This window comes from Anolis carolinensis, unplaced genomic scaffold (genome assembly GCF_035594765.1).
Source record: "Anolis carolinensis isolate JA03-04 unplaced genomic scaffold, rAnoCar3.1.pri scaffold_9, whole genome shotgun sequence".
NCBI lineage: Eukaryota > Metazoa > Chordata > Lepidosauria > Squamata > Dactyloidae > Anolis > Anolis carolinensis.
In genome coordinates this window covers 24,545,137-24,563,791 of record NW_026943820.1, presented here as the reverse complement: position 1 = coordinate 24,563,791, position 18,655 = coordinate 24,545,137, and the positions used below count along the sequence as shown (strand labels likewise).

The window sequence follows — 18,655 nt, the reverse complement described above, 5'->3', positions numbered from 1 at the left end:
AACATGTTCTTTTTTCAAAGGCGGATTGTGCCAAATGGTTTCTCCACCCAAATGTGTTGAACGACATTTCTTCATCTTGCATTTATAGCCGGCATTGGTGACCAGATTAGGCAAAAGCAGCTTGGCAGGAGAAAAAGGTCCTAGGAGAGAAACATCTGTGATGAAAGAGAAGTTGCTCTCAATCCACTTTCCTCTTCCAACCCATCTGGAATTCCACAGCTAGGACATTCCCATTTTTTTTCCAAAATGGAAAGTGATCAGGGAGTCATAACAGACCTTTTTTGGGGGAGCTGTCTTCCTTATTAAGAGACAACTTCAAGAGCTAAAGGGTTGGACAGAGGAGCTCCATTCAAGACGTCAGGTGGAAGCCTGAGAACATCAAGAGTGTGGCCATGCCTTCTAGCATCTTGTTGCACACAAAAATTGCATCAGTTTAAAGCAGATATTGTGGATTATCTGCCTTGATATTCTGGGTTATATGGCTGTGTGGAAGGGCCCTGAGAAGGACCAGATGAGGGTTGGAAAAGAAGACCACATGGACTCTGGTTGTGCATTAGACACAGTTTTGATAACTTTGCCTTGTTGGAGAAGATCACCGACCTTCTATGGTCCAGATAAGGCCCATGGTTGGTTTCCTCTCTATTCAAAGACATGTTCTGCTGCCATCACATCTAGGTGGACCTTTCTTACAGATCAGCTAATGTTTTGATTCAAACTAGTGGTAAGGCTTATTCACAAATGCAGTAAATTTACAAATTTATAGCTCAATTCACTTATTTCAAGGCTGAACTAAAAAAAAATAATCCAAAGAAAAACAAAAAACTGCCTGCATATATCTATAAGGATATGAGAAAATATTATTCCAAGTGGAAAACAATTGGCACCAGCCTCTGAATGCTAGGCAGTAAAAGAAATGGTTAATCGTCTTGGAAAAGATTGCCTAAAACGCTTACCCTAATCTACCACAGAAATATAAAAGTTTATATTTTTGAAAATATATACTGTATTAAAGTCTGAAAGCTTATTCATTGAAACAGAGGGATACCCAGCTAAGCCACACTTTTATGTACAGCAAAAATATACATGCAAGACGAACTCACAGAAATAAATTGCTTATTTTCCATATCTACAAATGAAAAAAATTGCAAGTTTTTTTAAAAGATCTGTACAAAGCCATTTACAGAAAATAATATAACATAATTAACAATTTGCATTTATAATAATAATTATTATTAAACACTGTGAATATTCAATAAAGGTATTTGATTTAGTATATACTGGACACACAGAGAGTTAAATAATACCCAGCAATGACAGAAAGATAAATCTAGATGAGAAACTTTTTTTAAAAAAAAGATCATTACAGCCCCCTTTTAAAAAAAAAAGATCAGATTCAAATTAGATTAACTATCTGTGTGTCTTTTTAAAAAACAAAATGTTTTAAACTTTTAGTAATTCATTTCCCAAGAAAATATGACAATATTCTGAAAATACTGCTGAAAAATCAAGTGTGTTATGTTATGGAAATTCTTTGTTCTAAAACCAAAATTATACGATTCTGCCAACACAATTCATCCTGTCAGTTTATTCATGCACCTGATACATTATTTAGGAGTGTATCATTTGTTCAGGAACATGAAAATATAATATAAAAGATGATCTGTCATATCTTTTGCATCACTCTTCCTTAGTGCCATATATTACATATTTTTTCCTAGCAATGCATATGGATGAATATTACTTCCGCTTCACAATCTGAGTCTAAACATGTTGAACTGGGCTACAGTAGCAAATGATACATGAATTAGTTGATCCAAGTTACCATTATTATAATATATATATATATTGAGCAGACAATAAGAGAAGCAACAGCCTTTTATCATGACTGAAGAAACTGATCTGTGCTTCCAACACATACAGATAGGAGCCGTTCCACAAACCATCTTGCATATTGCTTGCCAAAATTATTTTAATAAATACAGTAGAGTCTCACTTATCCAACACTCACTTATCCAACATTCTGGATTATCCAACGCATTTTTGTAGTCAATGTTTTCAATACACCGTGATATTTTGGTGCTAAATTCGTAAATATAGTAATTACTACATAGCATTACTACGTATTGAACTACTTTTTCTGCCAAATTTGTTGTCTAACATGATGTTTTGGTGCTTAATTTGTAAAATCATAACCTAATTTGAGGTTTAATAGGCTTTTCCTTAATGCCTCCTTATTATCCAACATATTCGCTTATCCAACATTCTGCCGGCCTGTTTATGTTGGATAAATGAGACTCTACTGTATTAACGAGATGCTGGAGCCCCTGGTGGCGCAACGGGTTAAATCCTTGTGCTGGCAGGACTGCTGACTGAAAGGCCAGCGATTCGAAACCGGGGAGCAGGGTGAGCTCCCGTCTGTCAGCCCCAGCTTCCCATGCGGGGACATGAGAAAAGCCTCATGGATGGTAAAACATCTGGGCGTCCTTGCAGACGGCCAATTCTCTCACACCAAAAGCGATTTGCAGTTTCTCAAGTCGCTCCTGACACGAAAAAAAACCCAAAAAACCAAAACTAGATGCTGCATTCATTTGCACAGAGACTTTTACACACATATTCTAACTACAGTAGAGTCTCACTTATCCAAGCCTCACTTATCCAAGCTTCTGGATAATCCAAACCATTTTTGTAGTCAATGTTTTCAATATATTGTGATATTTTGGTGCTAAATTCGTAAATACAGTAATTACAACATAACATTACTGCGTATTGAACTACTTTTTCTGCCAAATTTGTTGTCTAACATGATGTTTTGGTGCTGAATTTGTAAAATCATAGCCTAATTTGATGTTTAATAGGCTTTTCCTTAATCCTTCCTTATTATCCAAGATATTCGCTTATCCAAGCTTCTGCCGGCCTGTTTAGCTTGGATAAGTGAGACTCTACTGTAGATGGTGGAGCGCTGCCAAGTATAAATCAAGAAACAGAACGAAAAGCAAAAATCCAGCAGCTTTGAAATGTGAATAAAGATGGAATTTAAATGGAAAGTGTTTTGTACCAAATAGGAACGAGCCAATGAAAAAACTCACAATCTATGAAAGTGATTTAAATGAGAGATAATGTTGACCTATTGTTCCCTGTATTCCTTTTTAAAAATCCCTCTCCTTTTACCATTTTAAACAAACAAGTGTTTAATTGGTGTAGTCAATTAATCACAGAACAAACCACTTGGAACACATATTAAAGTCATGGCATTCTTCTTATTTTCCCGAAGGAACATTAAACAAGGATGTCTATGCTCAATACTTTTCTTCTTTGTTGTCTTTTTCTTGTTTGTACAGCTCCGTTTACTTACAGTAGACCAAAGAGCTTGTACAGTTGTCTCATCCTGGGCAATGTTATTATAATTGTGTTAATGATCATTCTAACAGCATCTGAATGATACCAAGAGTCTAATGTGTCTGTGCGTGTGTTTGTGCATGCACACACACCTACACACACTGAGACGTAAACATGCACACAAATAAATAAATTAAATAAACTCAACAAGATGGGGAAACGACAAGGATTCCAAGTTAGTTTCTTTGTTGCAAAATTATTATTATTATTAATTATTGTACATCGTAGATATAAATTAGATTCCACTCCACCCATACATTCATTCATTCATAATTTGGAAACAAACAAAAGCAGGTCTGATCCAATGTTGAAACTGAGCAATGTAAAGACAAAATGTTTATAGTTGCAAAAAAAGAAAGATCCCATTAAAAATAAAGAGATTACGAAGAAACTGAGATTTGCAGTGTGGCTTCAAGGGGACAATATTAGTGCTTTTCCAGCATGTGGAATGTATAGTATAGTTTTCTTGAGCCATTTAAATGCCTTTCCCAGCAAAGGCTGAGGATGTTATAACATATCCGTCGCTCCTTCTTGCTGAGCGAGAGCCAGTCCTGCCGGGGAAACCACTGAACTTTGCCATTGAACTCACAAGGAAATTGACACAATCGTAAGGACGTCAGACACGCTGCCACAAATTCCTCGGAAGGATTTCTTCGATATGGTTTGACTTTCGTATCTTTTTTTCCCCCAAGTCTTTCAGAGGCCTGAAATCTTTTTCCCCCTCTGAAAAAAATATTTTCTGTCTTTCTCTTTCAAGTCTCAAAACCATGTCAGACTTCATAGATTTTGTCTTGCAGATAGCTGAACAGGGAATCCAACCCTTTGGAAGAACTCCAGAGCTGTTTTAACATCTGACATTCTTTCTCGTTCACGTCTTCAAGGCCAGATTTCAGAAAACTCCGAACCAGGCATTTAGATTCTTCTAACACCTGGAGGAAAATAAATAATAACTTTGCTATGTATCCACATTCATAGAGGAGGAGAGCAGTGTGATTCAAACCCTTTCTAGAAATGGTAGATCTTAGATTTTATTTATTTACTAGCTTTACCCGGCCACGCATTGCTGTGGCGAAGTATGGTGGTATGGGAAATAAAGTATTGAGGAATTGGTGGTAGTTAAGGTAAAGGGTAAAGGTTTCCCCCTGACATTAAGTCCTTTATAAATGGGTTATATAGCTGTGTGGAAGGGCCTTGAGTTTACACTGCCATATAATCCAGTTAAAATCAGATAATCTGTATTTTATAGATAGTGTGGAAGAGGCCTAAGTGAGGTCTAATTCTGCCTGTCCCCTGGGCTGAGTGGGTTGCTAGGAGACCAAGTGGGCGGAGCTTAACCTTCTAACTGGCAGCAATTGGATAAAAACAATTATTCCTCTCCCTCTAATTAGGACTTTATTTTTCTTTTCTTTTTGTTGTATGAACGTAGAGGCATGGATGAGGGGTTGTGCTGCCAAGTTTAGTGTTTCTGGAATGTGTAGTTTTGTTGTTTTGTCCTAGGCCGAAATTTCATTACCCTTTTATATATATAGATTTCTCACATTTATATCCTGCCCTTCTCACCCGAAGGGACTCAGGGCGGCTTACATCCGTGGCAACAATTAGATGCCCATATAAACCAATATAAAACAGCATATAAAACAGTTAAAACTATTAAAATATGAATTAAAAATATACATTTCAAACATGAAATCAGATCCGTTCTTCCTCATGCTTTGTCCATAGTTCAGTCCGTGTCATTTTCACCATTTATTGATTAAAAGCCTGGGCACACAGCCATGTTTGTAGATTGTAAATCTGTAGCCTTTGGTTTGATTTCAGAAGCCCTTTCTAAGTACAGTAGAATCTCACTTATCCAACATTCTGGATTATCCAACGCATTTTTGTAATCAATGTTTTCAATACATCGTGATATTTTGGTGCCAAATTAGTAAATACAGTAATTACTACATAGCATTACTGCGTATTGAACTACTTTTTCTGTCAAATTTGTTGTATAACATGATGTTTTGGTGCTTAATTTGTAAAATCATAACCTAATTTGATGTTTAATAGGGTTTTCCTTAATCTCTCCTTATTATCCAACATATTTGCTTATCCAACATTCTGCTGGCCCATTTACGTTGGATAAGTGAGACTCTACTGTAATAGGTCGAATCTATAGTAAGTATGAACTCTCTACTGACTAAGATGGAAAGGAGATGAGAGAGAAAGAGGAGGAATGGTTGGCTTCAGTATTTATTTATAGTAGAGTCTCAGTTATCCAAGCTAAACAGGCCGGCAGAAGCTTGGATAAGCGAATATCTTGGATAATAAGGAGGGATTAAGGAAAAGCCTATTAAACATCAAATTAGGTTATGATTTTACAAATTAAGCACCAAAACATCATGTTATACAACAAATTTGACAGATAAAGTAGTTCAATATGCAGTAATGTTATGTTGTAATTACTGTATTTACGAATTTAGCACCAAAATATTACGATACATTGAAAACATTGATTACAAAAATGGCTTGGATTATCCAGAAGCTTGGATAAGCGAGGCTTGGATAAGTGAGACTCTACTATATTTACAGTACAGTATAGTCTCATCCAACCAACATAAAAGGTGGATAAAATGGGATTAGAACAAACTTCTTCTGTCTTCTGTGAGGCCCTTCCACACAGCCATATAACCCAGAATATCAAGGCAGATTACCCACAATATCTGCTTTGAACTGGATTGTCTGAGTTCACACTACCATATAATCCAGTTCAATGTGGAGTTTTTACAGTTGTGTGGAAGGGGCCTGAGACTACTGGCCACGCCGGCTGGAGAGTCTTGGGAAGTAGAGTTCAAGCTCTGTTTTGACCCGTGCCTTGTTGAAATTATTCAGGTTTGCAATGAGTGTAATACAAAGGAGATTGTAAGGATTTTTTTTTAAACTCCCCCCCCCCTCCTTTTTTGAGTGTAGTATCTTTACAAAAGCAATGAAATGGAAACCCAGGAGATAATGACGGGGAGCGGAGAACCCAGGATCAGGCCTGGAACACTGCTGGATCAATATACATACTTACCAGTGCAACCCAAAGGAGTTACAATATCTTTTCAGTGAGGAGATATAATCTGCAATTCATTTAATTAAAACTCCTGAGTGCCTCGCTGTGTCTGAAGCTTTTTTGTAGTGAAATGAGAAGGCTGCACTCTCTCTTTGTCAGAGAGGTGTAGCAAAACTACAATAGGTGGGAAGAGCCTCTAAAATCCTGCTTGCAGGGACTATTACAGCAGAACTGCGGACTTATTCGGATATTGGGCCGGGCTGTGGCGCAGCTGGCTAGTAACCAGCTGCTATAAATCACTACTGACCGAGAGGTCATGAGTTCGAAGCCCGGGTCGGGTTAAGCCTCCGACCATTAATAGCCCCGGCTTGCTGTTGACCTATGCAGCCCCGAAAGACAGTTGCACCTGTCAATTAGGGAAATTTAGGGACGCTTTATGCAGGAGGCTAATTTACAACACCATAAAACTGCCAGCAAAACACGAGGAAAGGAATGAGGAAGTACAGCCACTACTGAATGGTGAAGCAACAGCTCCCCCTGTGGCCGGAATCGTGAAGCTGGAAAAATGTTTAAAATGCCTCTGAGTCTGTCTAATGTATGTTGTTTGTCTGTTGGCATTGAATGTTTGCCATATATGTGTTCATTGTAATCCGCCCTGAGTCCCCTTCGGGGTAAGAAGGGCGGAATATAAATACTGTAAATAAATAAATAAATAAATATTCAGACTGGAATCCTGTTGGTGATGTATGCAGGCATAATGCTAAATTGTTAATGTGGGATTTGTGTATTGGGAGTGTTTAAATGAAATTTGTGTCTTGCCTGTATTGCATACTGATTGCATCATCCAGAGTGTACTATAGTCTGTAAAGAGTTAATTACTAAGAAGCTGTGATGACCTTGATGTGTGGCTGGAACCAGGGAGTGTCCAGACACAAGTGTTTGTGCATTACTGATTGCGTTCAGTTCTGAGTTGAGTCGAGTTCTGTCTGCCTAGGTGTTGAGTCAAGTCCTGTGTTCATCTGTCTGCAAGCCCGTTTGTGTTGTTTATTACTGCTTACAGTAAAACTTTGTATATAGTTTTACTAACGTCTCTGGGTGTCACTTTGTTCTGCGTTCCATTGATTCCATCCAACTACTGCTGCACTGCAATTACTCTGACATAAATGACTTCTGTGTATGTCCTTTACTGGTTGTTGCGGAAGCAGGTACAGGCAGTCCCCAAGTTATGAACATGATAGGTTCTGTAAGTTTGTTCTTAAGTTGAATTTGTAAATAAACTGAAACAGGTACATTTTAAGTGTAACTCCAGCTATATCTGTATCGATCTACCACAGGGGTCCCCAAACTAAGGCCCGGGGGCCGGTTCGGCCCGCCAAGGCCATTTACCTGGTCCCCGCCCTCAGTTTTAGATTGAGGCTCGCCCCAAAGTCTGAAATGACTTGAAGGCACAACAACAACAATCCTACTTGACTATCTCATTGGCCAGAAGCAGGCCCACACTTCCCACTGAAATCCTGGTAAGTTTACAGTATGTTGGTTAAAATTGTTTTTATTTTTAAATATTGTACTGTTCTTTCATTTACTAGTATTGTAAATGAAATATTGTAAATGAATAATATGGTAATAATATTATATATTGTGTACACATATAATATTGATAATAATATTATAATTTAATCTATATATATAAAAGAGTGATGGCATCATGGCGACCCACAAAACAACAAAACTACAGGCTCCCCAACCTCGAAATTTGACAACACAACCCATCATCCACACCTCTAGGTTGATACAACAAAAAGAAAAGAAAAATGAAGTCCTAATTAGAGAGAGAGGAATAATTGCTTTTATCCAATTGCTGCCAGTTAGAAGGCTAAGCTCCTCTAACTTGGTCTCCTAGCAACCCAATAAAAATAATAAAAAACACTAAAAAGTAATAGAATAAAATACTATAATAACAGAAAATAACTAAAAACAATACAAGAAAATAATAAAATATAATAAATAAAAATATAACTTACAATAAAATTAATAAAAAATTGCAAATAACGTCAAATAAAAATTACACAACAATTTTTAACCAATACCACCACCACTTTGCCACAGCAACGCGTGGCCGGGCACAGCTAGTATAATATAATATTTATTTATTTGTTTCAGTATTTCTACTCCGCCCTTCTCACCCAATAGCGGACTCAGGGCTGCTAATAATAATAATACAATATAATAATATTGTATAATATAATAATAATATTAATTATATATTAAATAATTAAATGTAATATTACTAATAATATTATGGTATAATGGTTTAGTGCAATATAGTAATATATAATGCTAATTTTTTTGCACTACAAATAAGACATGAGCAGTGTGCATAGGAATTTGTTTGTATTTTTTTTTCAAATGATAATTCGGCCCCTCAACAATCTGAGGGACCATGAATCGGCCCTCCACTTAAAACGTTTGAGGACCCCTGATCTACCATATATACTCAAGTATAAGCCAACACAAAGATAAGCCGAGGCATCTAATTTTGCCACAAAAAACTGGGAAAACTTATTGACTTGCATATAGGTCGAGGATGGGAAATGCAGCAGCTACTGGTAAATTTCAAAATAAAAATAGGCTCTTGGCTCTACTACACTATTTGGAATGATTGTTCGTTTTTTCCAGCCCGCAACACCTTCACAAGCCACCTGCGGCCTGGACAATCCCCACCTCCCCACATTTCTTACCACTGCACTGCAGGATGCCATTTCTTTCACCCTCAGCATCACTTCTTGCCCAAATGTCGTGGGCCAGAAAACTTGTGAGACGAGTCCTCTACTGCAGGCTTCTTGTGCTGTGAGCTTCCTTCCACAAAACAGCATTTCATTTGCCTGCAAGGATAAAATACCCTTTAATGAAATGGATGCTAATGTATCACCAAAAGAGATGGTCAAAAAGAGCATCAACTGGCATAACGCTTGCATGTGCTGATTTATACATGTATGTGCAAATTTAGAAAAAACTACTACATAGTTAGCTTGCAATTTTCATTGGGATTAAGGGCTCAGAACCACCTCTTCCTTTTTCCCCACCAAATAAGATGGTAAAACAGAAGACAAACAAAGAGCACTAATGAGCTCATGAATTCACTCTCTACATCAATGGTTCCCAAACTTATTTGGCCTACCGTCCCCTTTCCAGAAAAAATATGACTCCGCTCCCCCTGGAAAGGGGGGCGTGGCTTAGAGGGGTGGGTGTGGCTCCTGCTCAAGTGGGCGGGGCTGAGCCTCTCCCCAGTCTAAGATGCAGGGCTGGGAGGGGGAGGTGTGCGGGGCCACAAATGGGCGGCCAGGACTGGGATGGGCGGAATTACAAGCTCTGAGACAGGGCTGAGCTTCTATCCCTGTCCTGCGGTGCCTGCCAGGATACAGGAGGTGGGGCTAGAGGAGGGGGCGGGGCCTCTTCCCAAGTGCCTGACGGGGCTGAACCTCTATACCCCACTCCCGTGTTCTAACAAGCGCCTCAGGGGAGGTATACAGAGGCTCAGCCCTGTCTTGTGCTCTTGGGAAGAGGCTCCGCCCCACCCCAGCCCCACTCTTTAGTTCTAAAAGGCCTCTCAGGAGAGGCATAGAGGCTCAGCCCTGTCTTGAGCTCTTGGAAGGAGGCCCCGCCCCCTTCCCTAGCTCCGCCCTCTGTGACCCAAGAAGCGCCTCAGGAGAGGTATAGATTCTCAGCCCTGTCTCGCGCTCTTGGGAAGAAGCCACACCCACACCTCTAGCTCCGCCTCCTATGTCCTAACAGGCGCCTCAAGTACTCAGCCTTGTCTCCGACACTTGGGAAGAGGCCCCACCCCTCCTCTGGCCCCGCCCCTGTGTCCTACTAGGTGCCATCACCGCCCCCCTGGATCACTGCAGCGCCCACCAGGGGGTGGTAGCGCCCACTTTGGGAATCACTGCTCTACATTAATTCCTAGCTTTCATAACTTTTCTCAGACTAATTGCCAAACTAAAACAAAACGTTATCAGGCAGGTATGATGACAGAATTGGCTCATTGGTACTGGACTATGATGCTAATAAAGGATTCTACAACTGATCTGCCTGGTGGCAGGGGGCCACAGTATTTATTTATTTATTATTTATTTACAGTATTTATATTCCGCCCTTCTCACCCCGAAGGGGACTCAGGGCAGATTACAATGAACACATATATGGCTATCATTCAATGCCAACAGACAAACAACATATATAGACAGACACAGAGGCATTTAACATTTTTTTCCAGCTTCACGATTCTGGCCACAGGGGGAGCTGTTGCTTCACTGTCCACTAGTGGCTGTACTTCCTCATTCCTTTCCTTGTGTTTTGCTGGCAGTTTTATGATGTTGTAAATTAGTTAAATTAGCCTCCCGCATAAAGCGTACTTAAATTTCCCTACTTGACAGATGCAATTGTCTTTCGGGGCTGCATAGGTCAACAGCAAGCCGGGCTATTTAATGGTCGGGGGCTTAACCCGACCCAGGCTTCAAACTCATGACCTCTCGGTCAGTAGTGATTTATTGCAGCTGGTTACTAGCCAGCTGCGCCACAGCCCGGCCCATGTGTGTCTGGAAAGAGGTGTGCTCCCCCATCTCCAGCGGGGAATTTTGATGGACCATAGACCATCAAAAGCTTAAACCATAAACAAATGGTTGAGCAAGAGTTCAATTAAAAACAACATATCTGGATTTCAATATCCTTTTGTGGCGTGATGCACTTCTAATGAGCCAGAAACAGTGTTTCTGGAGCAGAATTAGCTCTTGTCAATGCAAGCAGGGCACCTTATCTGGATCAGGACAAACGGAAACGGGCAGGAAGTTGACTTACCAGAGCAACGCCCAGTATCTGTGGGAAGGTGTAAGATGAGCAGCCAGCTGGAGTGAGCCGAATTGTTGCATACGGGGTCTGAAACCAGGCCTTTTCACTTGCCCAAACGATATCACAGAGTGGCAATATAGAAGCTCCCAAGCCTAGGGCAGGACCATTGATTGCCACCACAATTGGCTTCTTAAACTGAATGAACGCTTTTACAAAATCCCTAAAACAGAAGGAGAAAAAAAAAAACAGTTACGAACCATATTCCAAAATCTCAAGGATACTAGCTTCAGGGAGAGGCAGGTAATAAATAACAACAACAACAATCTAAAAGGTCTAGCTTATTTTTTGTGGGGAAGACCTGTTGCTCAGCACAGAAATTTCCAGAATTAACTTCCAGCATCTGTACTTGCACCAAATTGGTTTCCCATTGAGATTTATGTGGAGTCATTCCTCCACATTCACTAGGGTTAGATGAATAGGACCACTGTGAAAGTGAAATAATGCAAACAAAAAATTGCTAATTTTTTAATCCAAGAGAACTTTTAGATTCTCCAGCCTGGCTCTATGTATAGTCAAAGGGAATTGCATGCAGATGAGCTCAGAACTGGACTATAGATTAATGCGATGAGGCCCAAGGTTTGTTGGAAACTGACTGTAACTCACACTAGAGATTCCTAGAGAGGTGTTTTCACTAGGAATTTCTAGGCCTGGAGAAAGTTGATGACACAGTTGCACTGGAGGACCTAGAAACACGTAGAGAGGACATTTTAATTATATCCACTAAAAATCAAATCCACAAAGTCAAATCCACAATTGTGGAGGGCTAACTTTAATCAATCCTTTGTAGATTTTGCCAATAATCATCATAACAACAACAACAACGTGAAGTCTTGGCTCTACCATTCCTCTCCTTTGCTTTAGTTCTCCCTGTTTAGGTTTTCCAAATAGTGTAGATGCCTCCATTTGTATTAGTTTTGGGGTGGAACATAAAAATCTCCCTAGAGGCCAGCCTTGGTTGGTTTAGTCCATTTGCCTGCACAGAGTTTTCTTGCTAGACTCTTTTATTTTCTGCAGTAGAGCTACAGTGTTTCTAGGCCTGGTTATTGTTTTGAAATCCTAGGCCTAGCAATCCAAACAGGCATCTTTAGCACTAAAACACTGCATTTAGCAGTATTGATATACTATCAGTCCCAGTGACAACAGAAGCTTGTGGTCAGCCCAAGTTTTACAAAGTAGAAGACCAAGACAGCTCATAAGCACCAGTTTATAATCCATTGCTTTGCATCAGAGGCAAAAGCCTTTCCAGGATTCCAGAGAGATGGCTGCAACCAGCAAAATCTCCTTTCATAATGTATTGTTTCAAGCTACAGTAGAGTCTCACTTATCCAACACTTGCTTACCCAACGTTCTGGATTATCCAACGCATTTTTGTAGTCAATGTTTTCAACACATCGTGATATTTTGGTGCTAAATTCATAAATACAGTAATTATTACATAGCATTACTGCGTATTGAACTGCTTTTTCTGTCAAATTTGTTGTATAACATGATGTTTTGGTGCTTAATTTGTAAAATCATAACCTAATTTGATGTTTAATAGGCTTTTCCTTAATCTCTCCTTATTATCCAACATATTTGCTTATCCAACGTTCTGGCGGCCCGTTTACGTTGGAAAAGCGAGACTCTACTGTATTGATATACTATCAGTCCCAGTGACAACATAAGCTTGTGGTCAGCCCAAGTTTCACAAAGTAGAAGACCAAGACAGCTCATAAGCACCAGTTTATAATCCATTGCTTTGTATCAGAGGCAAAAGACTTTCCAGGATTCCAGAGAGATGACGGCAACCAGCAAAATCTCCTTTCGTAATGTATTGTTTTAAGCTATTTTATAAGAGTTCCGGGTGGAGTTAGCCCTTTGTTCTTTCTGTGGGAGGGAGTTCCACAGTCTGGGAGCAGCCACCAAAAAGGTCCTCGCCTCCTGTGTTCCCACCAAATACACTTGAGTGGGTGGTGGGACAGGGAGAAGATCGTATATGTCTACCAGGTTCATAGAAAGAGATACGATTCTTCACAACCTGCACCGGAGCTCTGTAGGTCACAATCAGCACTTTGAATTGTGTCAGAAATAGTGCTGGCAGCCAGTGGAGCTGTTGTAACAGAAGAGTTGTGTCCTCTTTGTAGCCAGCCCCAGTCAGCTGTTTGACTGCTGCTCTTTGTACCAACTGAAGTTTCTGAGCACTTTTCAAAGTCAGCTCCATGTAGAGCGCATTACAGTAGTCCAACTGGGATGTAACCAACGCATGTACTACAATGGCCAGATCCGACTTTTTCAGGAATGGATGTGGTTGGTGCACTAGCTTTAATTGTGCACAAGGATTCCTGGTCACTGCTAATACCTGGGCCTCCAGACTCAGGGCCGAATCAAGGAGTACGTAGCCATTACAACTTACTTTTTTAATGTGGAAAACCAAAATGGCTTCCCTTATGACTATGTATTTAACTTTGAAAGTATTAGACAAGTTCCAACTCTTTTGGGCTGTAGAAGAGTCCTAAAAACATGGCTATGTGCCCAGGCTTTTAATGAATAAACAATAAAGATGACATGGATTGACTTATGGATAAAGCACAAGGTTTTTGGATCTGAGCATACGTATTTTTAATTGATATATTGTAATTTTATACTGTATTTAATAGTTTTAACTGATTTTATGTATTGTTGACTGGTTTTGTATAGGCATCTGATTGTGCCAGTGTTGTAAGCCGCCCTGAGTCCCTTCGGGTGAGAAGGGCAGGATATAAATATTGGAAATAAAATAAATAAATAAGGAGTATCCCTAAACTGCATTTTCAGGGGGAGTATGACTCCATCTAACACATGCTGACTCTCTATTCCTAGTTACGACTGACCAGGAGCACTTCTGTCTTAATGATGAGTTACAATCTGAAAGTCTATTGGTCTATTGCTAAAATGCCTTTTCTCAGGTTGGAACAGAGAATAATCAATTACTTTGTGGGGATCTTTAATGGGTTACACAATGTCCAACCAACCTGCCCAGTAAACAATCACCCTAAAATGACCCAAACCCAATGACTGCCCTCTGCACATTCCCGCATGATCCCAGCATGCCCCAAACCCAACCTTATGGCTTCTGCAATCCTTGCGCTCTCCTTTCGCCTGTCGCTGGATAATCTGCCAATTAAATAGGAATAATCTAAGCCGCTGCAGAAGACGCTGCCCACTGCACTGAGAAGCAGGAGTTTGCTGTCGTCAGCTGACGCATTGCACAGGGCTCTCCGGACTTCCTTCATGATCTGTGGAGAAGCAAAAACAAGCACTTCTTTTGAACAGATAACCCAGATACTTGAGATCCTACAAAAATGCCTAAAAAAGAGCCACATGGCTTTCAGAAGCAAGCAATACTTTCTGTAAATATGTTTACATACTTTTGGTCATCTACATCCTTGATGGTCATCTTAAAACTGGCCAACATTTAAACATAATTACTTATAGCAGGGGTCCTCAAACTTTTTAAGTGGAGGGCTGATTCACAGTCCCTCAGACTGTTGGGGGGCCGGACTAGGATGAAATAGTCCAAAATCAGGATTGTTGTTGTTGTGTGCCTTCAAGTCGTTTCAGACTTAGGTCAACCCTAAGTCTAAAGTTTAGGGCAGAGGCCAGGTCAATGACCTTGGGGGGCATCCGGTCTATGGGCCTTAGTTTGGGACGATCTCATAAGAACATAGGTAAGCAAAGAGACCCCCAAAGACCATCTAGATGGTCTCATAAGACCATAGATAAGGAAAGGGATCCTCAAAGACCATCTAGATGGTCTCATAGGACCATAGGTAAGGAAAGTGACCTCCAAAAGCCATCTAGATGGTCTCATAAGACCATAGGTAAGGAAAGTGGCCCCCAAAGACCATCAAGATAATCTCATAAAACCATAGGTAAGTAAAGGCACCCTCAAAGGTCATCTAGATGGTCTCATACGGCTGTAGCTAAGCAAAGAGACCTCCAAAGACCAACTAGATGATCTCATAAGGCTATAAGTAAGCAAAGAGACCTCCAAAGACCAGGTAGACTTAGGTCAACCCTAAGTCTAAAGTTTAAGACAGGGGCCAGGTAAATGACGTTGGAGGGCCGCATCTGGCCCCCGGGCCTTAGTTTGGGGACCCCTGACTTATAGATAAGCCATGCAACCATTTATGGCTTTCCCAGCCATAGCAGTTACAGTGGCATCAAACCACATATGGGATAGATGTACCCTAGTTGCATGATAAGTGACAGCTTTTGAAACTCTTTTTTTCTACACAACCTTTACAGACATAGGAGCACTCTCTGGTCTCATCAGCGCCACAAGATGCCTTTGTATACACAAACAATACAGTTGGAGATGGAAATTCAAGGGAAGGCCTCGACAGGTAGAGTTGGGGAAAAGAATCAACCGAGATTAGAACTGACTTTAACCTTCTGCTATCATCCTTTTCAGACTGTTTCCTCTTTGCTTTGCCGTTCACCTGCATACCTCTGGAGTCAGTGCATTGTTATCTGAGGTCTGACTGGAGAGGAGGATGTGTGTGAATCCGTCTTCTTTGCGCACAACAATGTCTCTGAACCGACAGTTGCTCTCATTTTGACGCACGCTGTACCTCAGTCTCTTATCAAAGACGTAATCCTTTTCCCCTTCCAATTTTCTTTTTACAGTGTTATGAAGGTTAAGGCTTCCATTTGTCAGGGGAGAACCTTTGAAAAGGAACAGATATCATTATTGCTATAAATGCAATCACAACAATAAAAAAAAAATCCAGTGCCCCGGAAAACTGAAATTCCACAAAATTATTAGTGGTTAGAGTGACCTGTTATTTGAGATTTCCAGGTTCATGGTTTTAGAGAGCGTCCTGTAGCAGCTTGGCACTGTTTTAATGGCTACGTCTCCATCCTATGAAATCCTGAGACTTGTAGTTCATGGTGACAAATGACAAACCCCAGAGCCATTGAACTCAATGAGATAAAACTTCTAAGTAGACATTCATAGGAGTCTGTGCTTCACCTGAACTGGAACTTTTCACCCATTGCTTTCATTTCCTCCACCAATATTTCATTTTTAAAAGCACTTGAGATTGCTAGGACTGTATTACCCATTTACTTTAATTCATCCATTAATTGTTATTTTTAAAATCACCTTTTCCTCTTTATCCTAGAAAAGAAAACGGCCAGGCTTTGAGGCTGCAAGGCTATTCACTGCTATTCCACCTGGCCAACAAATGATTCCCATAAGCCGCAGCAACGCGTGGCCGGGCACAGCTAGTGGCTCTATACACTTTAGGAGTCTGGATACAATGAGTGGACATATAAAACCAATGGAATTCAAACCTGTCAGGGTATTGCGAATTGTGTGAAATGTTAAAATCAATCTGGGTTGTTAGAAATGCCTTCTGTGTTAGTTTTCGGCAAGGCATTTCAGTAGTTATGGAGTTAATGGGACCTGCTATGATTGATGTATCACAGGACCAATGGGGTCAAGTTTGTTTGACCGGGACTTCCTTCTTGGTCTGTGGAATGCAGGGGAGTGTCTGTCTGTGTGTGAGTTCCACGTGATTTTTTCGCTGGAGATGGACAATGAATGCTATGCTCCGAAGCCGGGAAATGTAACTGTAAATATGTAAATAAAGTTTAACAACAGTTGGATTTACAACTGAACCTCCGGCTGCTGGAATTCTGTTGGCCAGTGCTGTTTCTCCGCAAGAGAAGTCAGCCTGCGGAAGAAGGGGGCGGTGAGACCAGAATGATGATTTTGGGAATCCACTCTGCTACCCATCATCCCCCCAACAAAACCATCATATATATATTTCTTTTTTTAAGGGCACGTCTAATGTTCAATTGATTTTAATGGACCCACACTTGGTATAAAACCACCAAACTTTTAATCTTATTTATTACACCCACCACTTCTGCCAAGATTATGACTATGCATTAATGTGTTCTTTTAATTATCCAAAAAAAATTAGAAATTTAATATGGAATAAAAGCAGACACTTGTATTTATTTGTATTGTGTTACAGTGTCTCACCCTCTAACAGTCTTTAATTAATTTTTCTCAGGAGTCAAATATGCAACCAATATAACATGGCCTATTAAAGAGAGTTTGTGAAATAATGATTATGGATAGTGCTTGTTAATGTAAACCAAAATGTCTTTAAATGGGTTCTTTGGCTGATAAGAGCACTTAATGAGATTTTGTTATCCTTTTCCCTGATGGAAAAACAGTAACATGTGATTCAACATGTTATGATGTCTCTGAATCCTTCTCTCTGTATCCTGTTCCTTTTTGGCTGCCCCTTCTCCATATTATTAACCTGTCCCTAGTTTCTTCTGGTCCGTTTCCTTTGGAGTGTAAGCATGCTCCTGCTTCTCCAATCCACATGAGGATTCTGCAAAAACATGGCAGGTTCCACGTATAAGGGACCACAATTGTGAGGGATAAGATGCGGGGGAAGCAGATATAAAGGAGTGGATTAAGAGGAGGTGCAGGTGGGAGAGGCCATGCAATTTATTCTTGTTTGACAATTGTTCAAACATGTTTTGAGAGTGGTCTCCTCAAGGGGCGAAGGGTGCGGCAGTTAAAACAATTCCTTCTGGGAGTATTCTTTGCATTCTCATAATACACGGACAAATCTTCAGGTAATCCCCTCCTTTGAATTGTGAACTCAGGTGGCGACTGCAATGCAATTATATACAAAATGGAGCCGTGAAGCCATAACAACATGCTACCAGCACCCCTGGGGAAAAGCCCACAATTTGAAGAAAAATACTCAGGATGGAGGCAATCCCTGCCTATCTGTAAGAAGATGAGAAATGGTTGTAATATTTAAAAGCAAAGCATCGCTTTCTTCAAAGTTAAACTCTTCTCCCTTTCAAATGCCGTTTTACTTAATTAATAAATTGACTAAAGTAGTGCCTTCACTTACACTGGACAGTTACTTGAGATCATTCTTTAATAGCCACAGCTCCATCCTATGGGATCCTGGGGTTTGTAGTTTGAGCAAGTTCCTTGCAAAAGAGCTCAATGGTTGTTTTGAAGGTGGGTCACACCAGACAATATAGCTCAGGATTTTATAAGGCGGAGCCATGTAGAAAAGTGATACTGTACAACTTTGACTAAGAGTACATCTACACCAGCAGTTCTCATACTTTTTCAGCCGAAGCAAAAGTTTCTCGTGGTCCCAATAAGTGTTTATATATGATATTATATCTCACTGAACTACAAATCTCATGACACCACAGCATTAAGTTAAAACGGTTAATTGTATAATGCAGATGCATCCATAGACATCTTTAACCAGGTAATGGACATTCCTTATAAAAGCCACTTGG

At 40.2% G+C, this 18,655-nt stretch overlaps 1 protein-coding gene across 1 annotated transcript in view; it reads right to left on the bottom strand.

Moving 5' to 3' along the window:
- The window catches only part of cdyl2 (chromodomain Y like 2), a 50,591-nt gene that overhangs the window by 1,274 nt on the left and 30,662 nt on the right, over positions 1 to 18,655 (bottom strand). Inside the window, exons 3-7 of the mRNA XM_008113928.2 lie at positions 15,807 to 16,024; positions 14,420 to 14,592; positions 11,288 to 11,498; positions 9,172 to 9,315; positions 1 to 4,325 (exon numbers count right to left, since the gene is read on the bottom strand). The exon at positions 1 to 4,325 is cut by the window's left edge and continues 1,274 nt beyond it. Coding sequence (XP_008112135.1) covers positions 4,167 to 4,325; positions 9,172 to 9,315; positions 11,288 to 11,498; positions 14,420 to 14,592; positions 15,807 to 16,024 — 905 coding nt within the window. The 3' untranslated portion in view covers positions 1 to 4,166. The remainder of the gene's footprint in view (positions 4,326 to 9,171; positions 9,316 to 11,287; positions 11,499 to 14,419; positions 14,593 to 15,806; positions 16,025 to 18,655) is intronic.